General features: G+C 36.5%; 1 protein-coding gene across 10 annotated transcripts in view; it reads left to right on the top strand.

The window, feature by feature from the left end:
• Positions 1-27128, top strand: part of PRMT3 (protein arginine methyltransferase 3) — a 141597-nt gene that overhangs the window by 17394 nt on the left and 97075 nt on the right. For 8 of the 10 annotated variants that reach the window (XM_022583760.3, XM_022583761.2, XM_089915044.1 and 5 more), the window contains 2 exons: positions 3063-3128; positions 12697-12818. In XM_022583760.3, coding sequence (XP_022439468.1) covers positions 3063-3128; positions 12697-12818 — 188 coding nt within the window. The remainder of the gene's footprint in view (positions 1-3062; positions 3129-12696; positions 12819-27128) is intronic. The other 2 variants (XM_089915040.1, XM_089915038.1) reach the window with 1 other exon arrangement.

Raw genomic sequence — 27128 nt, 5'->3', positions numbered from 1 at the left:
AAGTCTTCATAGGAAATATGGATATATTTCATTCAAAAAGAACTATTTGTCTATTTTATGTTTTGTTAAGTTACATACTGTGGATGAATATGAAATGTGCCTTATATCAAGCAATATTTCTTCTGTTTCTTATCAAAACAGTTCTTAGCACACATAATTTGTTCAAGGTTGTGCTACTACTGGAGTCTCACCTGATCTTTATAAATAAAGTAAAATTGAGAAGCCATGCATACAGGACTTATTTTTATGCTTAGAATTGGCCCTGCTTTTATAACAATATTATTTGGATTTTTTGTTACTTACTAGTCACAGGTATTTTAATGACACTTTTTTGGCATATGTTGTGATTATAATTATAAATAAAGACAGTTTGTAATCTTATTTTCCAGAGTCAAGGTGAAGATAACTTTTTTGAATTCTAGAGATAACGGGATAGTAGTGGACATTAACTTTCAGAATCCTTTGCCACTTTATCTTTCTGAAGAAGAGTCATTGTTGCTAATGTTATAATTCGGAGATGCATCACTCTCCTTTTTTTCCCCCCAAGTAAAACATTGTTCATCGTGGTGAACATTTATCACAGATTATAGTACCATTAATTTTTCATTACTGCATTTTCCTCATTGTATCTGTAGCTGACTCTTGCATTCTGTCCACCTTCATGAGCCTATACGTTTAAAACATACTGTTACTTATATAGGTAAAATTTATAATACATAACTTTTCTGTTGTCTTTAGTCTTATACTTAAATTGTTTTAATATTGGTAGGAATTATTCCATGACACTGTACTAGCCTTAAAAGATTGTCTTCTTAATATTGGACCTCTAATTTTATTCTTTTGTGCTTCTTAGTTTTACTAGGTTAGTGCAAAAGATAACTTTATTTCTGTTTGTTACCTTATTTTATATTGAAGAGTTAGTCTTTCGTTAGAATAAATTTTTAGAAATGGTTTGAGGGCTAGTCTTTGATTTGTTTGAATTTTCATGTTTAGTGAATTTTCCTCTCAAAAATTCATTTATTAAATTGAAGCTCTGCTATGTCCACAGCACTGTGTTTAGTAGACTTTGAATTTCGTTGCACCAGGATGAGCATATGAGCAAAAGCAGATGGATATGTAGGAAGAGACCGGATGAAGGATTGTAGTTGAGCTGAGCAGCAGTGCATGGATTTAGGACAGGAGTTGGGATGCTAGTGATTAAGTTAGAGCAGCGGCGAGGCAGTGTGATTGGTGAGAGCTTTCCGAGTGACTGCCTTCTTGACTGATGTTCACCCTTTGTAGGTTTTGTTGTGTCAGCAAAAATCACTGGTTACAGTGTAAGAAGGGTATAAAAATGGTAGAAATGTATGAAATGGTATGTTTTTTTAAAAAGACAGTTTTTAAATTAATTAATACTATGTTTAAATTCATTTAAAACATTAAATTCTCATAGTAATTCTTTTCTTTAAAATTTATTTATTTTTGGCTGCATTGGATCTTCGTTGCTTCACAGGGGTTTTCTCTAGTTGCGGCGAGCAGGGGTTACTTTTCCTTGCGGTGCATGGGCTTCTCATTGCAGTGGCTTCTCTTGTGGCAGAGCACGGGCTCTAGGCTCAGCTTCAGTAGTTGTGGCACGTGGGCTCCAGTAGTTGTGGCTCATGGGCTCTAGAGCGCAGGCTCAGTAGTTGTGGCGCACGGGCTTAGTTGCTCTGCGGCATGTGGGATCTTCCCAGACGGGGGCTCGAACCCGTGTCCCCTGCATTGGCAGGCAGATTCTTAACCACTGCACCACCAGGGAAGCCCCATAGTAATTCTTAAAATACATTGAGGGAAAGATTTCAATTTTTAAAATGTGATTTAAAATTTTGTTTGTAAAGCAATTAGAAGTAATTCCATCAGAAAACATGGAATTAATTATGGAATTTCCCTTTTTTAGATCCAGCAATTAAGTAAAACAGCTTGCCTTTTAATTTAAGCCCCTCTTTGTATGTTTTTTTTAAATCCCAGTATTGGCATAAAAGTTTATTTGGAGGGTATGGACTGTGTAAAGTTTTATGTTGTAGTATTTAGTGTAACTAATTTTTTTTTTTTTTTTTTAACCTAGTGTGAAACCGAAAACTAGAATTCCCGGTCTGAGTTATTTTTTATCATACTCATTTTACTCACTTGGCAGCAGAGCCCCTTACTGCTGAATTTGCTGTCAGCGTGTGTCTCAGCTGAGGTGATTTAAAAGGAAATCAGCTCTGTTCATGCACCAACATAAATGTTAACATTCAGTGCCTGCCTTGGTCACAGGTCTTGTGAGACTCCATAGTGGATTTTTTTTTTTTTTGCGGTACACGGGCCTCTCACTGTTGTGGCCTCTCCCGTTGCGGAGCGCAGGCTCCGGACGCGCAGGCTCAGCGGCCACGGTTCATGGGCCCAGCCGCTCCGCGGCATGTGGGACCTTTGCGGACCGGGGCACGAACCCGTGTCCCCTGCATCGGCAGGCGGACTCTCAACCACTGCGCCACCAGGGAAGCCCTAGGCTTATAGGCTTTTAAGCGTCATTTCCTACTACAGACATTTCTAGAAACAAAACAGGATTATAAATCAGATAGGTGCTGATCAGTGACTTTCTTAGGAAACTATACTCAGTTGAGCTTCATTTTTCATACGTAACTGTAACTTTTACATCTATCTAGTTTGGTTTTTTCCTCCCATATTTTAACATAGTTCTACCACAGGGAATCAGGCTCTAGATTCCAGGCCCTATTTAAAGGAGTAAAGCATCACGTTCATCTTCTACTAGCATTAATTATCACTTGAAGTCTTACAGTGCATGTCAAGATGAGAATATGTACATTTTTAAGAACTTAGGTCTTATTTGACTTTGTGTTGTTCTTAAACGTTTTCTTTGTGTGTTGTTGCTATTTCCATTCTTTATTATTTTCTTTTAGGAAAAAAAGATTAGGCTTGTTTTTCCAGGCAAAATGTAGCTATGGAAACTAGAACTGTGTGATAAATTAGCAAATATCTTCCTTAAATATTTTTATTTGTTCAGACTATCCTGTAAACACAATGTCTTCCTCTTTCTACCCTAGGACAAAGTACGAACAGAAAGTTACCGAGATTTTATATACCAAAACCCACATATCTTCAAAGATAAGGTGAGTAGCACAGACTACAGAATTGGACCTTTCATGTGGACCTTGGGCAGCAGAAATCCTCTCTTTAGGTCATCATTGTGATAGCAGTTGATTTCATGTACACTGGCTTTATTTCATGGAAAACTTTTATGATGCTGCCCTGTGGTGCAGTATACTGATAACAGAAATGCTGATTGGTGCTGTCATTCAATATACTCTTTTTTTTTAAATTGAAATTAATTAAAATTAAAATTAATTTTTAAATTAATTAATTACAGTGACATAGCTTAGTTAAACTTTGCTTATCCAGATAATTTTGCTTAAACCATATTTTTGATTTACTGTGATTCCTATTCATTTCAAATGTATAAGCTCTGTATCAAAGCACTTTTAATTATTATTTTAGTTTGTGTTAATTAGTTACAAATTAATAATTTTAAGAAGTCATTATTGGTGGGTAGGGTCAAATATTATAAGGTACAATCTATTTTATGTGCTTTCTTTTAAGACCTCATTTATTTACCCTTTTATGAGTTACTTTATTTTTTAAATTTTTAAAATTTTTATTCTTGGCTACTGTGGGTCTTCGTTGCTGCACGTGGGCTCTCTCTAGTTGCGGCAAGCAGGGGCTACTCTTTGTTCCGGTGTGCGGGCTTCTCATTGCAGTGGCTTCTCTTGTTGCGGAGCACAGGCTCTAGGCGCTCGGGCTTCAGTAATTCTGGCACGTGGGCTCAGTAGTTGTGGCTTGCAGGCTCTAGAGCACAGGCTCAGTAGTTGTGGAGCACGGGCTCAGTTGCTCCACAGCATGTAGGATCTTCCCGGACCAAGGCTCGAACCCATGTCCCCTGCATAGGCAGGCGGATTCTTAACCACTGCACCTCCAGGGAAGCCCTGAGTTACTTTAAATTTTACAGTTAGTGTTAATACTGCCTCAGGTTATTTCAAAGATGATCTTTCACTTTGTATATGGGTGGGTGTGTTAAAAATGTGTCCTTTGTTTTTCCTCCCTTGTGAATTTTTCCATTTTTCTTCTTCACTTTCTCCTTCCCTCCCTCTCTACATTGGCATGGTTATCTAAAAGTTCAGGTTTTCTGTTTTTGTTCCTCCTCATTGGAAATTAGTTCACTAATTTAGTCAAATATATTATCGTCTCTGTCACTTATATACTTTTGCTTGGGAATTTTTCCCCAGTCTTTCTACTTCAAGAACATGTATATTGGTAACATCAGGTTTTTATAATTCCCCTTTCACCTCCATTTAAAAGATACTTCTATCAGGTGATTTCATGAGCTTTACGTGATGTTGCAGCAGTGATTAACAACCTTTATATGTTGAAAAGCTCTTTCGCTGATTTGTATGTTGTTTGGAATATCATGTAGATTGGCTTTTCATTTTCCATACCTGTTTCCTAAGAGCGGTGTTTCACTTGTGATCTAGCCAAGTTGGACCTGCGAAATTTATATGGTGCTCTGATATCTTTTGGCCAAAGCATTACCTATGAGGTAATGATGGTGTGTGTTTCTTTGTTTTTGCTAATTCCCCTATAGACAAATGATTATTTTATTTTATTTTATTTTATTTATTTATTTATTTTTGGTGTCAGGAGTGGGATTATTTTATTTTTAAAGTATTAGTTTTTATCAGTTCTTTATACTTGACCTTTTTGTATGCTTTTTATATGTTTTTGCAGCAGAGACTAAGAATTTTTTTTATAGTTTTTATGTTTGCACCCAAGTGCTGAAACAATTTATTTAATATTTGTCTAAAAAACCACATTGTTGGGCTTCCCTGGTGGCGCAGTGGTTGAGAGTCCGCCTGCCGATGCAGGGGACACAGGTTCGTGCCCTGGTCCAGGAAGATCCCACATGCCGCGGAGCGGCTGGGCCCATGAGCAATGGCCGCTGAGCCTGCGTGTCCGGAGGCTGTGCTCCGCAGCGGGAGAGGCCACAACAGTGACAGGCCCGCGTGTTGCAAAAAAAAAAAAAAAAATTATATTTACAGTTCGATTTTGCCTAGATTTTTATTTTATTTTTTCCTTAATATGTTGTATAGAAATTAACCATGTTCTAGTCTGGGAATAACTAGTCCTGCCTGGCTTCTTAGGAACCATCTACATAGTAATTTTAGACAGTGGTGAATCTCTGTGGGCTTCACTTGTAAAATGATTTTTTATGTATAGCTGATTCACTTTGTTATAAAGCAGAAACTAACACACCATGGTAAAGCGGTTATACTCCAATAAAGATGTTAAAAAATAAAAAATAATAAAAATACAATGTTTTTTAAACCTTTCTGGTTCTAAAATTTTATGATTTTTGTTTTTATAAAAGCACTATCATTTTCTTTCTTTGAGCCATCTTTTTAAAAATGCTTTTTGTTATGAATGCCATAAGAATTCTTTAAGTAAAAGTAGTTAGAAGTTTCTTTTTCAGTATGCTCTGAATAGACTTTTGTGTTATATTATGTAAGAAAATACTGAAAAGGCACAAGTATTAGTAAACATAAGGTTAATCATTGGGAAATTAAGTAATTATGAATATTTCTATGTATATGAAGCACATCTTACTGGGTTCATAGACCTATACACAGTCCCTTTCTGCTTTTAATTTTTCATTTGTAACAGTCTTATAGAAATATTGTATATATTATACATTTTTGGACAAAATACGTGACCATGGAGCACAGAGAATGTTTAATTATTTTGTGTTCCACTTACTGCTTTTACTGAAGAGATTAAATCTGCCCAAGTCAGAAAGGGGCTTACTAATAAACAGGGAGTATTTTTCCTTAGTACTTTGCCTAAGATGCTTTCATTTAATTTATCAATGTGTAATTAATTTTGCTTGGCATTTGTTTTTTCTCAAAAGTATACTGTGATGTAAAATATATGTGTGTCAATTTCTAACTCTTTGAAGTATATTCAGGATATAATTTTCTATAATTAATAATATTAAGTAATCTAGAGCTTTCATATTTTTAAATGATTTGGGATACTTTTCTTTATATTATACTATGACTACAGATTTTAAAAATATACGACACATATTTAAATAGCATTTGATAATTTATAAAATACTTTCAAGCATGTTGTCTCATTGTTGCTATACAATATACCGATATGGTGTATTCATAGCAGGTATGTATTCATCTCTGTTTTTCACATGAGGAAATTTGAAACCAGTAGGTTAATTGACTTTCCCTAAAACAGGCAGCTAAAAAAAAGCAAACAAACGAGGGTTTTAGTCCTAGTCTAGTGCCCTTAACCCTGTGCCACTACACTTTGAAACTGTTATGTTAAAATAGAATGAGTAATTAGGGTGGGATTCATTAGTCATATTTTAATTAACACTATTTTTCATATATAAGTCATATAATTTCTGTGTGCCATGACAGAACATGTTCATGAAATTATTTAAATATAGTTCTTTTAAAAAATGTATGAAATAACATGTTTTCTTAAGTTTTATTACCATTGTTTTTGTTTGCTTTTATCTCCATTAAGTAGACAAATTTCATATCACAGCACTAGCTTCTGTATCATATTATTTAGTGAATGGTAGAGATTTATTTTTCAAAAAGGTGCTTATAAATTTAAAATGTCTTCCTTCCTTCATTCCCTTGTCCTTCCATCCCTCCCTTCCTACTTCCTTTCCTTCATTTTTTTCTTAATATTGTTTTAATTCACAAAGCTCCTGTGGAGGACATATGGTTTCTCAGATATAATTTAACTTTGGGTGGCGTAATTGTGTTATCACTCACTCATAATTAATTTCTATTTGTAGTTCATTGAAGAAATTCACAGTTAGGTGCCTTTTTTATGCTTTTGATTATTATCTAAGTTAAAATTGATGCACTTTTTCCCTTTTTTTTTTTTTAGAAACAGTGAATCACATTCCTTCATCATTTTATAAAATAATGTTAGTGTATTCTGTTATCATTTCTGCCTCTTTCTTTGATTCTACCAGGTTTTAGTTTATTTGCCCAACTACCTAAATCTGAGCTAGAAGTAATAATTAGTATATAATTTAAAATCTAATTTAAATATAGGCTTTAAAAAGCAGATTGACCTATGTATGTTTGAGTGCTACCTTTACAAGTTACCAGCTCTATGATTCTGGATCTGTTACTTTCCTTGTCTGAGGCTCTCCTTCCTTCAGAAAAGGTTGAAGAAGAATTTTATATATATATAAATTATATATGTGTGTGTATGTATAGTCTTAAAAAAGAACACACACTCTAATTGGAGTAAATGATACATACCCTTCTGTACTTAGCTTTTGTAGCTCAGCAATTTCTCTAAGATAATCCTTTATTAACATTATTTTAATGGCTCAAAAACCCAATGTAAAATTGTCCATAAATTATTTTAAGTTATATTAGAAATAATGCTGCATGTAAAAATATAAAATATTAAAAATCTTTTTATAAATATGAGAGTAGAATAATAAGGTAAATTCCTAGCAGTGGCCTCCCTTGGTCATTCTACCCAGGATGGTTTTAGTGCTGCCAACTTGTCTTTCCAGAAACAGTGTGTGGGTGTTGATATGCCCAAACACCATTGCCAAAGCCCTGTGCTATCAAACTTCTAAATTCCACACTGATCTTTTATTTTTAATTTTTTAATTTTGCAAATATCTTATTTCAATGAAAGTTCTTGGGAAGTTATCACTTACTATTGTGTTATATATATATATTTTTTGTTTTTTGTGTGTTTTTTTGTTGTTTTTGCGATACGCGGGCCTCTCACTGTTGTGGCCTCTCCCGTTGCGGAGCACAGGCTCTGGACGCGCAGGCTCAGCGGCCATGGTTCATGGGCCCAGACGCTCTGCGGCATGTGGGATCTTCCCGGGCCGGGGCACGAACCCGTGTCCCCTGCATCGGCAGGTGGACTCAACCACTGCGCCACCAGGGAAGCCCATGTTATATATATTTTTATATTTTATGCCACATAATATTTCAAACTGATATACTATAACCATACTATAAATATATATGCTCTGTGTTATAGTATTTTCTTGATGTTGTGGTTAATATATTTTATTTGTAACATTAAAAAAATAGTTTTGCTTGCAGTGATGTTGTATAGATTGCATCTTACAATTTTAAACTTTCTTGTGTGTGAAGTGGTTATGTTAAAATGTGCTGACTCACCCAGATAGGCCACGTGTGCAGGAACAGTCACATTCTCCCTGTGGAGCCATCTGGGCCTCGTCCTTCTTAGAGCAGTAGCCTTTTGGCAACCTTATTTCTTCAGTAGAAATTAGACTGTTTAGATTCTGTCTCTTCTGGAGTCAGTTTTGGTGTATTATATTTTCAAGATATAATGGAACAGGGCTTCCCTGGTGGCGCAGTGGTTAAGAATTCGCCCGCCAGTGCAGGGCACACGGGTTTGAACCCTGGTCCGGGAAGACCCCACATGCCGTGGAACAACTAAGCCCATGCGCCACAATTACTGAGCCTGCACTCTAGAGCATGCAAGCCACAACTGCTGAGCCAGCATGCCACAACTACTGAAGCCCGTGTGCCTAGAGCTTGTGCTCTGCAACAAAAGAAGCCACCGCGATGGGAAGCCTGCGCACCACAACAAAGAGTAGCCCCCGCTCGCTGCAACTAGAGAAAGCCCGCGTGCAGCAACTAAGACACAACACAGCCAAAAATAAATAATTAATTTTAAAAAAAAGATGTAATGGAACAGACTTCACTTACACTAGTAAACAATACAGAAGATAAAATGTGTAGGAACAGACTTAACTAATGTGCAGGACTTAGATGAAAAAGATTTTTTAAAACCCCAAACTCCTGAAGAACATAACAGATGATTTAAACAAATTGAAAGTCATACCATGTTCCTGGATGGAAAACACAAAATAAAATTGTCTGTGTTCCATAAATTTATATTTTAGTGCAATCCCTATAAAAATGCTAAGACTTAAAAAAAAAACAAAGAAACCATAGACAAGCTGATTTTCTTGTTCTTGTGGGGAAATAAACATATAAAATTGTCCAGAAACACTGTGAAAACAATTGGCAGTGAGGGTGGACCAGCTTTACTAGACAGAAATTCTGCCAAGCTTCTATAATTAGAATAATTATTGGTACGTGATTGTACAGATTAATGGAGCAGAATAAAAATCTAGAAATAAACCAAAATATACACAGATCTCCAGAGGGATCCCTTCCTCTCCTCTGTCATGTGAGGACACAGCAAGAAGTCATGTCTGTGAACCACAAAGCAGGCCCTCACCAGAGTCAACCTGTGCCTTGATCTTAGACTTTCCAGCCTCCAGAACTGTGAGAAATAAATTTCTGTTGTTTACAAACCACTCAGTTTATGGTATTTTTGTTATAGCATACTGAATGAATTGAGACAGGGACCTTGAGCATTCACTAAAATTTCTGTGTGTTTTGGTCTGTCCCCATGACATAATCACCTCCGAAAGGCCCCAGCTTCTAATACCATCACCTTGGGGGTTAGTATTTCAACGTGTGAATTTCAGGGGGATGCAAACACAGACTGTTTAATAACATGTTGGGACAATTGGTTAGCTTTCTGAGCAGAAGTAAAGTTGGAACCATACCTCTTAGTGTATACTATGATTTAAAAAAAAAAAAACTGTAGTAATGAAACTATAAATGTACCAGAAGGAAGTGTGAATGAAACAGGAGAGAATATGGGCTAAGTTGGCCTAATTATGATCAAAATCCAGAAGCCATTAAAAGAAAAAATTAATGAGTTTGACTGTTAGTAAAGAATTTCTACATAGCAAAGATCAGTTTAAGCAGAATCAAAAGGCGAAAAATCATATGCTGAGAGAAAACATTGCAAGTCATATTACAAAGGTCTGCTCTTAACTAACAAAGAACTCTTATTTGATAAAATTTGATAAGAGAAATTTGGTAAGAGAAGGACTAACAACTTGGTGGGGAAATGGAGAAAGGCTAAAGTAGATGGTTCACATAGAACTACAGATGGCTCTACAACATGTGAAATATGTTGCAAAGCCTCATGATAATGGAAATGCACATTAAATCTAGACCAGTATATCATTATTTTGTACTTGCCATATTGGCAGAAATCTGAAAGTTTGATTATATGGGCTAGTGTCACCTGTGAGGAAATTGGCCCTTACACATTGCTGATTTGAGTCTTCATGAGTAGAATTGCCATATGGTGGGTAATTTATGTTTAGCGGAATTACAAATATGTATATTCTCTCTGACCCAGTGTTTTTATTTCTAGGAATAGATTTACTCCTTTGTACATCTGTAGAGTTACTCATGTATGAATGGGATTAGGTATAATGTTATTTACAGCATTGATTGTCATGGTAAAATTTCAGGAACTACGTAAATGTCCATCAGTAGAGAACTGGATCAGCAGATTATGGTACAACCAAGATACGGAATCCTATACAGCTATATAAGAGAAAGAAGTTTTATAAACTGATATGGAAAGATCTCTAAATTATATTGTTAAGGAAAAAAGCAATGTGTAGCACAGTGGGTATAATATGCTTCCATTTGTGTAAAGGAGGGAAGGAAATACATATATAGTATTGCATCGTATATGCATAAAAATTATTTTGAAGGATAAATAAGAAATGCACTTTTTGATGTTTAAACTGTATGAATGTTTTACCTAGTGAAAAAGTAACTGTTGAAAAATATAATAGATTCTTAATTCTAGTTCTATTTTTCTTGCAGTAGCTTCCCATTACTCAGAATAAAATCCAAGGGCTTTATGTGATCTGACCCCTGCTTAACCCTGATCTCACTGCCAAGGAACCTTTCTCACCCAGCTCAGCTACAGTGGCCTTCTTGCTTTGCCTGGAATCTTGTGCTTTGCATTTAATATCTTCTATGGCTAGAAGACACTTCCTCCAGATCTTTGCCTGGCACACTCCTTTACTTCATTTCCGTCTCTGCTCACATGTATCAGAGAAGTATTCGCAGACCTATCTAAAATTCTAAAAGAGTGTGTCCCCCCGCCCCTTGCTCTAACCTCTACTCTGTGCTTGAGTTTTCTTTATAACACTATTATTCTCTGTTAACATTCTCAGTTCTTTATTATCTATTCTTGGTCTGTTCGTTGTCTCCCCCACAAGATTGTAAGCTCTATTAGGACAGGGACTTGGTCTTGTTTGTTGCTGTACCCCATCACCATGATCAATGCCTGCACTTAGTAATGCTCAGTGAATACTTATAGTAGAAGACTACTGAAATAATTTCATATTTTGAGACAAGTATATAGGGTTTCAGGTCATTGGTAATGAAAGACTTAAGGCACTACAGTTTTCAGTAATTTCTAGTGTACCTCGGAGTATTTTGCTGAATGTGTTTCCTTGGTAATTAGTTTTTGTTTTTTACTATGAACCAAGCAGGTTTCACTATACTGTTCTGGGAAGAACCGTGTGAAATTCTTGATTAGAAATAATTGCTCCCTGCCTATCCCCAATAACATCTTAAATTTGGTTCTTCTTATTTCTTTCACCAATGATAATATCATTTTTAAAAATTAAGCTCTCAAGTTACTGAGTTCTAGAAGCCAGTTTGTTTTTATTGTACCTGTATTATTAAAATGAGTTGAACATTTAATTTTGGAAGTGGAGGGGTTATGGCAATATTCTATATCCATGATTCCTTTATTTTTTTTTACATCTTTATTGGAGTATAATTGCTTTACAATGTTGTGTTAGTTTCTGCTGTATAACAAAGTGAATCAGCTATATTTATACATATATCCCCTCCCCCTTGTGCCTCCCTCCCCCCCTCCCTATCCCACCCCTCTAGGTGGTCCCAAAGCACCGAGCTGATCTCCCTGTGCTATGTGGCTGCTTCCCACTACCTAGCTATTTTACATTTGGTAGTGTATATATGTCCATGCCACTCTCTCACTTTGTCCCAGCTTCTCCTTCTATCCCCCTGCCCGATGTCCTCAAGTCCCTTCTCTACGTCTGTGTCTTTATTCCTGTCCCGCCCTTGGGTTCATCAGAACCAGTTTTTTTTAGATTCCATATATATGTGTTAGCATACAGTATTTGTTTTTCTCTTTCTGACTTACTTCACTCTGTATGACAGACTCTAGGTCCATCCACCTCACTACAAATAACTCAATTCTGTTTCTTTTTATGGCTGAGTAATATTCCATTCATGATTCCTTTATAACCATTTTTAAATTGTACTGGATCAGGCTATCTTGCTTAATTCCTGCCACTCAAACTTGAGAAAGTTTATTTCTATTAAAATTTAGAATTACTAAGCCTAAATTAGAGCATACATACAATAAGGAAATAAAAAAGAGACTAATTCCCCCTTAATAAGTCTGTGGGAATTGCTTATTTCATATAAAACATTTCTTAAATTTACATTGTTGCATCTGATTGCAGCAGACTGTGGCCAAAACACTGTTACGAATTTAAAACAACTTAATGTAATTATATTTTCTATTTCCCCAAAGAGAAATTATTACCATATTTGATTGGTAAAGTTTAAATTTTGTTATCTATTCCTAGCCAGAAACATCATCGTATATGAATAGGATTTAAAGTATTAGACCTTCTCGATAACATCTATTTTTTTATTACACCAGGTAGTTTTGGATGTTGGTTGTGGAACTGGAATTCTCTCTATGTTTGCTGCTAAAGCTGGGGCAAAGAAGGTTCTTGGAGTTGATCAGTCTGAAATACTTTACCAGGCAATGCATATCATAAGGTAGATGCATTTTATGGCTTGACTTAAGATTATTTTTAAATTTAATGATTAATATCAATTGATTTTCTTGTCTTTAATAGCTATCCAATGCAGACTCAAGATACTTGTCTTTTAGTAAAAATTCATTCCAGAATAATAAGATTTTAAGTTGGATTGACCTAGACATGTTTGAGCTATGAATAATCTTTTCATTGTTCTTCTCATTGATGAGAATTATTTTTATATAGTTTTCTGTCCTTCCAGTTATGGCTATAGATATGCTGATTACAATAATATGAAATTAGAAATCATGGACATATAGGGCAGTGTTAGAAGACTTGCTACAAAACTCAATATTTCAGTAGTATTTCCTTTAGCAAATAGCAGTTCAACTAAAAAGACTAAGGATTATCTTTTTCTTTTTGACAACACTAGCCCTTGTGCCTCATCAAATTAAAATAAGTAAATTCCAGAATGGCTACAAACTTAATTATGTTCTCTAAAAATATCTCCTCTCTTTGAGGAATTAAGTTAGTTAGGTTAATTGATCCGTGATTGATTTTAGAGTTGGCTTATATCCTAGTAAGACCTTCATTTGAATTACAGCTTTTAGAACTAGATTTTGTTAGCTGTGTACTTAGCCAAAGCATGTTAAATTTGGAACTTTGGAATAATTTCCAGAATAATTTTAATAGCAGGCTTATTAGTGATTCTTTTTTCCCCCAGCTTTATTGAGATATAATTGACACATAATATTGTGTGAGTTTAAGGTGTAAAATGTATTGCTTTGATACATGAATATATTACAGAATGATTACCACCATAGCATTAGCTAACACCTCCATTGTGTCACATGAAATAATTACCATTGCTTTTTTGTGTTGGAAACATTTAAGGTCTACTCTTTTAACAGCTTTTGCCATGCTTATGTTAGATTCTCGGCAATGATTCTTAAATGGTCCTCCCCACTGATACATATGTTTTATTCTTAAAATTGGTTAATATTGATCATTTCTGATTCATATAAAATTTAATTATGTAAAATGTTTTAATTTTTAGATTTTATTGCATTGAAGTGTAGTGTTGTGGTTGAGTGCAAAGTTTGAGTCAGACAGGTTTGAGTCCTTGCTCTTTCCCTTCCCTGTTGTTTGAACTTCAGTTAAATTATATCTAACCTCTTTGAAACCTCAGTTGTTCTACTGTCAAAATGAAAATAATGATGACTACCTCATATGGTTATGAGTAAGGTAAATAAGTGACAAGTAAGATATGCACCTCAGTCTCTTTGGCATATTGCCTGCCCTGGCATGTAGTAGGTATTCAGAAGTTAGCAACTGTTATTACTAACAAGTACCAAATTAATGTTAATGAAAAAATGACATTGCTCTTGCTTACATTTTTTCATAGATAGAGGTTTGTGGTTATTTTCATATTAGAGAATATGCATCTATGTTGCATATGCATATTCAGTCCATAATCTAGTAAAGTTTTTTTATTTCTTATGTTGCCATTAACTACAACATCATCATTTTGGGGGTTCTGTAAAGAGCACCCTCTCTTGCTTGTGCATTACCATCCAAACAGATGTGAGAACCACTGTCCCAAAGAAGAGATTGTTTTAGATGAATTATCAAAATTTTATTGTTGTGATAGTAAGATTACAGTAAGATATTTCTATTAGAAATTCTCATCTTATGAAAGACCATGTTCATTTATGTATTCATTTGTCATTTTTGATTTCTGTAAGGTGAGACTAGATGTGCTCTCATTTTAATTCCCTTATGGAAGAAAAAGATAGTGATAGCACTCATTTTATTTTGTTTTCATTTTATTTCACAGAAGCCCTGATTCCTAGTGACTTTTTAGAAATATGTTTGTGCAATGATTATAATCAAATTCATTGTGTATGAAATTTAGTGCTGGAGTGTATGGAAATTTTGCATGAGAGCATTTATTGAAAATGACTTAACATTCAATTCTAGGTACTTAAATTTAACAATAAAAGTTGCTAACATTAACTTAGTACTTTCTATTTAATTATTTTTTGAGGTAGGTACAGAAACAGTACATATATATATATATATATTTGTTTTTATAGAGATTAGGAAATTGAGACACAGAGACTATGTAACTCTCCTTATTTGTAGTGCGGCCAGGATTAGATCCCAGGCAGCCTGACTCCATGGTCCATACTCAAAGCCAATTTACTATGCTGTCTCTCCATTTCACTACTCACAGTGCATGTATTGGTTGCATTCAGTAGTTTGCTTTACTTAGAACCTGTAGAGTTTGAAAATCAGACCTTTTTGTTTTGGATGAGCCAACATTGTACTTTTCTTCAAAGATGTTCTCCTTTGCCTTTTTTTTTTCCACATCTTTATTGGAGTATAAATGCTTTACAATGTTGTGTTAGTTTCTGCTGTACAACAAAGTGAATCAGCTGTATGTATACATATATCCCCACATCCCCTCCCGCTTGAGCCTCCCTCCCACCCTCCCTATCCCACCTCTCTAGGTGGTCACAAAGCACCGAGCTGATCTCCCTGTGCTATGCAGCAGCTTCCCACTAGCCATCCATTTTACAATTGGTAGTGTGTGCACGTCACTGCTACTCTCTCACTTCATCCCAGCTTCCCCTTCCCCCCATGCCCTCAAGTCTGTTCTCTACATCTGCGTCTTTATTCCTGCCCTGCCACTAGATTCATCAGTACTGCTTTTTAAAATTCCATATATATGTGTTAGCATATGGTACTTTTCTCTTTCTGACTTACTTCACTCTGTAGGACAGACTGTAGGTCCATCCATCTCACTACAAATAACTCAACTTTGTTCCTTTTATGGATGAGTAATATTCCCTTGTATATATGTGCCACATCTTCTTTATCCAGTCATCTGTTGATGGACATTTAGGTTACTTCCATGTCCTGGCTATTGTAAATAGAGCTGCAGTGAACATTGTGATACATGACTCTTTTTGAATTATGGTTTTCTCAGGGTATATGCCCAGTAGTGGGATTGCTGGGTCATATGGTAGTTCTATTTTTAGTTTTTTAAGGAACCTCCATACTGTTTGCCATAGTGGCTGTATCAATTTGCATTCCCACCAACAGTGCAAGAGGGTTCCCTTTTCTCCACACCCGCTCCAGCATTTACTGTTTGTAGATTTTTTTGATGATGGCCATTCTGACCAGTGTGTGGTGATACCTCATTGTGGTTTTGATTTGCATTTCTCTAATGATTAGTGACGTTGAGCATCTTTTCATGCATTTGTTGGCCATCTGTATGTCTTCTTTGGAGAAATGTCTGTTTAGGTGTTTCGCCCATTTTTGGATTGGGTTGCTTGTTTTTTTGATACTGAGCTTCATGAGCTGCTTGTATATTTTGGAGATTACTCCTTTGTCAGTTGCTTCATTTGCAGATATTTTCTCTCCATTCTGAGAAATGGAAATTCTCTCTTTTCGTCTTGTTATGGTTTCCTTTGCTGTGCAAAAGCTTTTAAGTTTCATTAGGTCCCATTTGTTTATTTTTGTTTTTATTTCCATTTTTCTAAGAGGTGGGTCAAAAAGGATCTTGCTGTGATTTATGTCATAGAGTGTTCTGCCTGTGTTTTCCTCTCAGAGTTTTATAGTGTCTGGCCCTACATTTAGGTCTTTAATCCATTTTGAGTTTATTTTTGTGTATGGCTTTTAGGGAGTGTTATAATTTCATTCTTTTCCATGTAGCTGTCCAGTTTTCCCAGCACCATTTATTGAAGAGGCTGTTTTTTCTCCATTTTATATTCTTACCTCCTTTATCAAAGGTAAGGTGACCATATGTGCATGGGTTTATCTCTGGGCTTTCTGTCCTGTTCCGTTGATCTGTATTTCTGCTTTTGTGCCAGTACCATACTGTCTTGATTACTGTAGCTTTGTAGTACAGTCTGAAGTCAGGGAGCCTGATTCCACCAGCTCCGTTTTTCTTTCTCAAGATTGCTTTGGCTATTCAGGGTCTTTTGTGTTTCCATACAGATTGTAAAATTTCTTGTTCTAGTTCTGTGAAAAATGCCATTGGTAATTTGATAGGGATTGCATTGAACCTGTAGATTGCTTTGGGTAGTAAAGTCATTTTCACAATATTGATTCTTCCAATCCAGGAGCATGGTATGTCTCTCCATCTGTTTATATTATCTTTGATTTCTTTCATCAGTGTTTTATAGTTTTCTGAATACAGGTCTTCTGCCTTCTTAGGTAGGTTTATTCCTAGGTATTTTATTCTCTTTGTTGAGATGGTAAATGGAATTGTTTCATTAATTTCTCTTTCTGATCTTTTGTTAGTGTATAGGAATGCAAGAGATTTCTGTGCATTAATTTTGTATCTTGCAACCCTACCAAATTCATTGATTAGTTCTAGTAGTTTTAATTATGGTTTCAATTTCATTACCTGTGATTTGTCTTTTTATATTTTCTAATTCTTCCTGGTTCAGTCTTGGAAGGTTGTACTTTTCCAGGAATTTGTCCATTTCTTTCAGGTTGTCCATTTTATTGGCATATAGTTGCTTGTAGTAGTCTCTTACGATCTTTTGTATTTCTGCGGTGTCAGTTGTAATCTCTCCTTTTTCATTTCTAATTTTATTGATTTGCATCCTCTCCCCTTTTTTCTTGATGAGTCTGGCTAAAGGTTTATCAATTTTGTTTATCTTCGCAAAGAACCAGCGTTTAGTTTTATTGATCTTTGCTATTGTTTTCTTTGTTTCTATTTCATTTATTTCTGCTCTGATCTTTATGATTTCTTTCCTTCTATAATTTTGAGTTTTCTTTGTTCTTTTTCTAGTTACTTTAGGTATAAGGTAGATTGTTTATTTGAGATTTTTCTTGTTTCTTGAGGTGAGCCTGAATTGCTACGCACTTCCCTCTTAGAACTGCTTTTGCTGCGTCCCATAGGTTTTGGATCGTCGTGTTTTCGTTATCATTTGTTTCTAGGTATTTTTTGATTTCCTCTTTGATTTCTTCAGTAATCTCTTGGTTATTTAGCACACTCTTTAGCCTCCATGTATTTGTGTTTGTTACTGTTATTTCCTTTAATTGATTTCTAATCTCATAACATTGTGGTTGGAAAAGATGCTTCATATGATTTCAGTTTTCTTAAATTTTCCAAGGTTTGATTTGTGACCCAAAATGTGATCTGTTCTGGAGAACGTTCTGTGTGCACTTGAGAAGAAAGTGTATTCTTCTGCTTTTGGGTGGAATGTCCTTAAGATATCAATTAAGTTTATCTGGTCTGTTTTGTCATTTAAAGCTTGTGTTTTCTTATTTATTTTCTGCCTGGATGATCTGTCTATTGGTGTAAGTGGGGTGTTAAAGTCCCCTACTATGATTGTGTTACTGTTGATTTCTCCTTTTATGGCTGTTAACATTTGCCTTATGTATTGAGGTGCTCCCATGTTGGGTGCATAAATATTTATAATTGTTATGTTTTCTTCTTGGATCGATCCCTTGATCATTATGTAGTGTCCTTCCTTATCTCTTGTAACTTTCTTTATTTTAAAGTCTATTTTATCTGATATGAGTATTGCTACTCCAGCTTTTTTATGATTTCCATTTGCATGGAATATCTTTTTCCATTGCCTCACTTTCAGTCTGTATGTGTCCCTAGGTCTGAAGTGGGTCTCTTGTAGACAACATATATATAGGTCTTGTTTTTGTATCCATTCAGCCAGTCTGTGTCTTTTGGTGGGAGCATTTAATCCATTTACATTCAAGGTCATTATTGATATGTATGTTCCTATTACCATTTTCTTAATTGATTTGGGTTTGTTTTTTTGGGTCTTTTTTATCTCTTGTGTTTCCTGCCTCCAGAAGTTCCTTTAGCACTTGTTGTAAAGCTGGTTTGGTGGTGCTGAATTCTCTTAGCTTTTGCTTGTCTGTAAGGCTTTTGATTTCTCCATCAAATCTGAATGAGATCCTTTTTGGGTAAAGTAATCTTCGTTTTAGGTAGGCTCCCTGGTGCCTAAGTGGACTGGGAGAGCGCTGGCCGTGTTCTCTTCCATGCCCCCCCACGCCCACTGTCTCCCCCAGGATCTCCCTGGTCCCCGCTGGACCCCTAACTGTGTGTGTGTCCCACTGGGTGTAGGAACTCCTCTCCTCCCCCAGCCACCCCTCAGGGATGCCCGTCCGGGAGGTCCGGCCTTTACTTTTGCTCCCCCTTCCCTCCCTCCCACTCCCTCAGGACCCTCGTGGCTGGAGGGGGCCTAGGTGGGCGGAAGATCAGGCCCGGGATCTCAGCAAGCTCCTGGGGCCCCAAGTGGGCAGGGGAAAGCTGGCCACACTCCCTTTTGATCCTCTGCCCTCCCAGTGGTCTCCAATTTCCGCCTTCGGACATGGGATCCCTTCCCCTCCCCCAGCCACCCCTCTCACCACCAGTCTCGTCCTGCCTTCACTTTTCCTCCCCCCTCACTCCCCCCACCATAGCTCCCGTCCTACCCAGTCGCTGGGGGTTCCTTCCATCCCCTTAGGTGTCCATGGTGCCCCACTGGTGCCTGGTAGGTGCCCTGGTTGTTCAGAGACGTGAATTCCGTGTCCTCCTAGTACGCCATCTTGACTCCACCCCCTGCCTCTTTTATATTGTGAAAAGACAGCTCTTTCCACAGTGTTCTCAGCATCTCTCCTTTGTTTTCCATTCGAATATTTGAAATGTATACTGCGGGGTGATATAACCTCTGTTCTTCTGTTTGTGAATGTCCCTGTAGAAGAATATGCAGGAAACAGTTTATGTTAATATCCCCAGCATTTACTGGCCCATTATTCTACCAGTTGAGGAGGCAGAATAGCATACTTCTCTCAGCATCCGGAACCAAATGACTTGATTTCTAATTTTGGCTTTTTGACTATTTAGCTTTATGAAAATGGGAAAATTGCTTAACTTCTTTAACCCTGATCTCTTTTTTTTTTTTTTTTTTTTTTTTTGCGGTACGCGGCCCTCTCACTGTTGTGGCCTCTCTCGCTGCGGAGCACAGGCTCTGGGCGCACAGGCTCAGCGGCCATGGCTCACGGGCCCAGCCGCTCTGCGGCATGTGGGATCTTCCCAGACCGGGGCACGAACCCGCGTCCCCTGCATCGGCAGGCGGACTCTCAACCACGGCGCCACCAGGGAAGCCCTGCTCTGTTCATTTATAAGATGGGGTTGATGGTAGTACCTATCTCACAAGATTATTATAAGGATTGAATCCATTTATGGTGCTTTACCAAGTGGCTGACATGTAACTGCTTACTAAATGTTAGTAATTATAATAATATTAGGTGATAATTGTAGTGGTATGTTTGGCTTGGCACCAGTGCCTCCAATAATACTTTACATTTGGTTGGTTATGTTTCTAAAATGATCATTTCTTGCAGCTATCCCACCAACATATGATGACTCTCTTTTTTGTATTCTTTCTGTTTCACAGTCTATTCTCTTATACCATAAAGCTTCAGGCATTAGCCAGCTGTATTCCGTATTCACTCTCCTCCCTTGAAATCTACCCTAAGCTTCTCTTATACTTGTCTATTATTGCACTGGAGTTTTCTAGAACTATCATCAGTCAGTGAAAGCAACTCTTCTGATTAGCAGGCTGTGATTGTCTTTAGCAATTCTGAAGCTTCTTTCTCTGTCAGAAATCTATACACAGCAGGATTTCTCTAAAACTCCATAAGCTTACATCTGAAAAAAGTACTTTAAATTCTAAAAGATGGATACTTTTAAAATACATGTTCCTTTATTCTTTTAGATATATTCGACTTACAATCCTTGAATTGTGTTCAAAGTAATGATAAAATAATTATTTCTTTTCTTTGTTTAAAAAACAGATCTAACATTTCTAAAGAAATGAGTGTAGAACGGAGTAAGTTTTGGCTTTAATGTAAACTAATATATATATATATTAGGGCTTATATACATATATAAATTATTTGTATATAAATTGGGACTTAATAAGAAAGTCAGGCTTGCAGTTCTGAGGTTGTAGACATGAATAAAGTAGAATATGGATTTTTAAAGGTGTTATATTAACAGGGGCAAATAGAACTCAAAGTGAATATGGAAGGAATGAGAAATTGTTTCTTTTTCTAGCTGTCACATTCCAGTGAATGATGATTTCAGAAACATAAACTTACCTAAGGTCAGCAAAGCTATTCAGTTGCCAGACAGTTGTATCCAGTGTTCACCCTCAGGAAGCAGAGGTAGCTTCTGGCAATATTTTTACCATTACTCTGGCTGCCTTTGGTTTCTCATTGACTCCGCTGTGGAATAGCTCATTATTCAGACTTTTGGATGTTATTGCAGAGGAGTTTTCATGAGAAGATTGATCTATCATATGGCTACAATGCAGTGCTTTCAATCTCAGTATGACATTAAAGATGCAGTCTTTTATATTGCCTGTGTCTAGAATACTGTTAAAAATGAAACATTAAGAAAAGCCTAGATCTGTTGTCATATTTATGTAAATGTCCTTCTCTGGATTCTAGGATAGGAGCTTTATCTTCTTAATATTTTTATCCCTATAACACCTGGCAAAGTGTCTTATATGTGGTAGATACTTAGTGAAAGGTTTTTGAGAAGAATAAAGTAAGTTAATGAATTTAAAGATGGTGGTATATATAATATTTGGAACAAGATCACAAAATGCACCGGATAAATCCTTGAAGTAAGGGATGTTTCTTCATATTTGTTTATAAATATAATAGAAATAATAGAAGAGCAAGTTAAAGCTGAAGGGAACTTTGAACCACTGATGAAGCTAAAATGGTAAAAAAAAAAAATTGCTGCTCAGGAGTCTTCTAATGAAGGTGATCAAGACGCCTTACGTGGAAACTAAATTCAGTTTTTCTTGTGTCCCACCATCCCCTTAATTTTGTGTCAACTCAGTGGTCCTGTCTTGGGGGTCCTGTGACTACCCACTAGTTCAGTGGTTCACTGGAAGAACTCACATGACTCAATATAAAGTTGTGTTCACAGCTAAGATTTATTACAGCAAAGGATATAGTCCAGGGACAGTAAGAAAAAGATATCCATAGGTAAGGAGGTCATGTACAGGCTTCCACAAAATCCTTTCTTCTCTGCAAGAATCACACAAGATGTACTTTTCCTTCTAGCTGTGAACCTCAGAAACTCTTATGAGATGTCTCTACCCAAAGAAGTTTGCTTGAGCCTTAGAGTCTATAGTTCTCAAAGAGAACTGGTCACGTAGGCACATACCTGTTGTGTGACCAGCCATTGTACAAACCCATGTCAGATACCAGGTACATATCATTAATCTTCATGTTTACGTTAAACATGCTGTCCTCCTGATTTGTCTTGGTCCACAGCTTCACGTGTATAGAATAGCATCATTAACCAGAAACTACATGAATGTTCAGGAGTTTTGTTCTTAGGGTTTGATGAAGAATTATTGACATGGCTACAGAGATAAGTAAGAACTGAGAGAACAGACCTGCATTAACTCTTCTCACAGGTCAAAATGGAAACCTGGGACTCAAACTTGATGTCTCCATCAGCAAACTTGCTGGAGATAGAGTCCTCTTGAAAAGCCTTACTGTTTCTCAAATCCATCCCTTGTCTACAGTTGATGTGTCTTTTATATTTATTTATTTATTTATTTTTATTTTTGGCTGCGTTGGGTCTTTGTTGCTGCACTCGGGTTTTCTCTAGTTGCAGCGAGCAGGAGCTACCCTTTGTTGGGGTGGGTGTGCTTCTCATTGCGGTGGCTTCTCTTGTTTTGGAGCACGGGCTCTAGGCGTACAGGCTTCAGTAGTTGTGGCACGAAGGCTTGGTAGTTGTGGCTCGCAGGCTCTAGAGCACAGGCTCAGTAGTTTTGGCGCACGGGCTTAGTTGCTCTGTGGCATGTGGGATCTTCCTGGACCAGGGCTCGAGCCTGTGTCCCCTGCATTGACAGGCGGATTATTAACCACTGAGCCACCAGCGAAGTCCCTCGTTGATGTTTCTTAAATCCATGCCTTAATTCACATTCTTGTATTGCGTATATACTCACATGAATTAACACATCTGCACATAAGTAGCTCGGTTATTTGTATCAGTTATTTGGTTTTCTGTCATGTACTCTCTTAGTGCAGCCAGATTGACTTTCCTACCAGTTCTCTTCCCCTTTAAATAAATAAAGGAAGAAAGGGGTAAAAAGTTGTTTTTGTGTTGGGAAGACATGAGAGAATAAAGGAGAAACTAAAAATTACCTCTAATTCTGGTATGAGATCTCACTATGAATATTTTGGTAAGGCTTTTTAAAGACTTAGGTTACAGGAGATGAAATACATGAAAATGTAAGCTTTACTAAAAATATAAGCTCCCTAAGGTTAGACAGGGATTTTTCTCCATTTCATTCACAGATGTGCCCCAACCTCCTGGGAGGGTACCAGGCACACAGGTAGGTATTCAGTGTACATACTTACTCAATGAATGAATGAATGAATGTATTTTCAAGATCCAGGACATCAAACATTCAAAGCCAGATAAATTGTCAACACGAAAGACTGAAAACCTATTGTCTCTGCTTGAATCCAGGTTATTCCTTCTTTGTTTTTTTTCATTGTGGTAGAAGCTAAGCTATTGCTAATTTTAAATAATAAATGTCCCCAGTGTTAGTAATTGCACAGCTACACTCCTGTAAACACAAATGGTACATTTGGGAGGGAGGCAGCTCATGGAATAGCTTTGTTCTGATTGCAAGTCTGGCCCCTGCATTGAAATTATCTGCCTGGTAGTACTTGTTGTTTATGAGATGTCCTTACATCTTTCCCCTATCTCAAATAGTTAAGGATTCCTTTTGTTTTACATTTATGAATGGAGGACTAGATTATTTCATAAACGTAATTGGTATGGGTTTTCTCTCATCCCTCTGAGAAGAAGGGAGGGAGATCTGTTCTGGGCACCACTTTTCCTATGATTTTTCAGTTCCTTTGTCACTTCCACTTTGTATACCTCTTGACATCAGGGATTTGTGTTGTGAAAAATGGCTCCCACCTCCACTACAGTCTTCTCTGATGTGTGCACTGAGCACTGGGTCCTTCTTCACAAGTTTACCAAAATGATTTGAGTCTCCTTTTTTTCCCCACTGAATTTATCAGAATCTTTGGTTGTTTGATATCACCTTCTAAAATCTCCATGAGTTTATAAATTTATTACATTTTGTATTACTTTATTGTCATTTCAGCATGCTTGGGGAACAAGAGAAGTATGTATGCTTGGGTGCCATAGCTAACTGAAAGCAAAGTAATATACCTTGTATATATACCTTGTATATTTTTATATCAGGGTATTCCCTCCCTGTCCCCCTGCCCCATATGCATTTTGAAAAAATAGTTGTTATCACCCATGTATTCTTCTAAGTAAACTTTATAATAATTTTGTCACCAGCTTTAAATGCCATTTAGTTGATAAGGTGTTCATTGTATGAACCCCTGTGGTACTTTATGCTGTTTGCACGTCTGTCTCCCTGCTAGACTATGTTCTTTCTTAGAACCTAGACTATGCCTTTTATCAAAATCACATTGGGCAGAGGTACATTACAAATTTGATCCTATATTTCTCATTCTAAAAATCCTGAAATGTCTCCTCATTATCTCTAAATAAAATCTAGACTCCTTTGCATCCCCTGTAACTACCTCCCAGCTTTGTCACTACATACTACCTCTTGTTGCTCTAATCATACTAAACTATTTATAGCTCTTCAAACTTGGAATTTCTCTTCCATACACACACATGCACACACACACGTAACCACAAGCAGTTTGTGCACACAGAGATGAGGCACCCTCCTTTACCCCCATGCTCGCATACGTCTTTGTGGATGCTCTGTTTTTTCCTGACTAAGCTCAAATGTCACTTAGTTAAGGGCTTATTATATTAGCTCCTGTGGACCCTGTGTTCTTTACTGCTCTGAATCCCTTAGACCATGTTCTTAAGTGCACAGACCATGTCTTTTATCTCTGTATGCCCAGTATCAGATAATTAATCATGATGATGTCCCTGTATCATGAGATAAAACTTAAATTGCTACTTTTAAGATAGGAAATAATATAGGATAGTGATTGTTGTTCTAACAAAATGTTCACTTAGAAAAATAGATAATTTGTGTTTATTGGATTAGTTAAGAGACTTACTTAGCGTACTCTTTTTATTATGGTGTTGTATTTCTATAGATTAAATCTATGCTAGTTTTTGAGCAGGTGTTTCCAGAGATAGAATTCATTTCGAATGCTTTTTTTATTTTATTTTTTTATTTTTTTGCATTACGCGGGCCTCTCACTGTTGTGGCCTCTCCCCGTTGCGGAGCACAGGCTCCGGACGCGCAGGCTCAGCGGCCATGGCCCACGGGCCCAGCCGCTCCGCAGCATGTGGGATCTTCCCGGACCGGGGCACGAACCCGTATCCCCTGCATCGGCAGGCGGACTCTCAACCACTGCGCCACCAGGGAAGCCCTTGAATGCTTTTATGCTAATTTAAGGTTTAGTGATTGGACACTTGAGAAAAGAAAAATAAGTAAAATCTATAGTTTCTTTCATGAATGGTAAATCAGGTGGTGATTAAGATGAGCAGTCTCATAAAAGGGGTTATCTACATGAATGATACCTGTTGTGATGTTTTAATACAGAATTATTGGGAATTATGGCCTTTGTCTTTTTTTCTGTATTCCCTGAAATCTTAATCTTTCCAGTTATATTTATATTTGAACAAGTAATTACTGAGGCAAATAGGATTATGACTTGTAGCAGACAATAAACAGCCTGAGCAGATGGCCTTTTACAGGATACACCTTGTTTCGCATGAGCATTCTGAAGATATTTCTACGGCAGTGGGAACATTTTGCTCTTTTTAGAAGATTGCTTTCTGTTTCCTTTGAAATGTTTGTAATTGTGAAAGCCCAATTAAATATTGCAGTAAATAGTAAGCAACTGCAGCAATTTTTTCATAGAGAGTTTTATTAAGTACCTCTTTGAAAAAACTCAGACGGGATATAAACATCCTTTCTTTTTTACCTTTGTGTGAGATATACATATTAAAAAGTGCATAACACATAAATTATATGTTCTAATATGCATATGTATGGATAAATAATAGGAAAGAGAACATTTCCAGCACTTTAGAATTCTTCCCACCTCCTTTTGCCCTTTTTCAGTCAGATGCTCTCCCTGCTTGATTGAGGTAAGTACCATACTGACTTTGGTGGTAATCACTTCCTTTATATTGCTTTATATATTAACCACTTAAATGGGCATAGTTTAGTTTACTCAATTTTGACCTTTAGATCAATGAAATCATATGCATTCTTTTTGTCTAGCTTGTTTTGCTCAACATTATTTTTAGTGTTCATTCATGTTTATTGTTATATAGAATGCCATTGATTAATATATCCCAATTTATCTTTTCTGTTCTTGATGGGAATTTTTGTGTTTTCCAGTTTAGGTCTGTTAAGAACGATTTTGTTATGAACTTTCTGTACATGCGCCTGGTACACACATCTGTGGGCTATATATTTACATATAAAATTGCAGGCTTTAGGGTATACATATCTTCAGATTTTCTCAGCATTGCCAGGCTATTTTCCAGAGTGGTTATACCAATTTATACTTCTACCAATAGTAGATAACAGTTCTGGTTGGTATTGCCTACCTTTAAGAATTTTTTCCAGTTGGTTGTATAGCAGTATCTCATTGCAATTTAAATTTGCATTTCTGTGATTGTCAGTGAGGCTGAGCATCTTTTCATGTGATTATTGGACATTTGGATTTCCTTTTCTGTGAAATATCTGTTTATGTCTTTTGTCTATTGAGTTGGGCCTTTTTATTATCTGTAGGCAATCTTTAAATTTTTTTTTATTTTATTTGTTTATAGGTTTTATGTAATGAAAAAGTTCTCATTCTTGCTTGCTATTTCACTCTCTTCATAGTGTCTTTGATGTACTGAAATTCTCAGTTTTCATGAGCATCATTCATGTTTATGGTTGCCACTATATGTGAGTTGGGTAAGAAGTCTTATGGAGGTGTTTTCCTATATATTCTCTTATAAATTTTATAGTTGTGTTTTTTACATTTAGGTTTGTAATCTACCAGGCATTGTTTTTTGTATATGGTATGAGGTAATGATCCAGCTTTTTATTATTACTATTATTATTTGTAATCTGTTTAAATGACCTAGTTGTCCCAGTCTCACTTAGTGCAGAGACCATTCTTTCCTCTCTACTTTGCACTGTCATATTTGTTGGGAATCAAGCATCCATATATGAGGCCAGTATAACCTTTATACCAAAACTCTACTAAGGCAGTAGAACAGAAGATTACACGTCACTCATTTGTGAACATATGT

The sequence above is a fragment of the Delphinapterus leucas genome, chromosome 7, assembly GCF_059928025.1.
Source record: "Delphinapterus leucas isolate spDelLeu-1000000601 "Yukka" chromosome 7, BTC_Dleu_Yukka2, whole genome shotgun sequence".
Classification (NCBI taxonomy): domain Eukaryota; kingdom Metazoa; phylum Chordata; class Mammalia; order Artiodactyla; family Monodontidae; genus Delphinapterus; species Delphinapterus leucas.
This window is presented reverse-complemented; position numbering and strand designations above follow the sequence as displayed.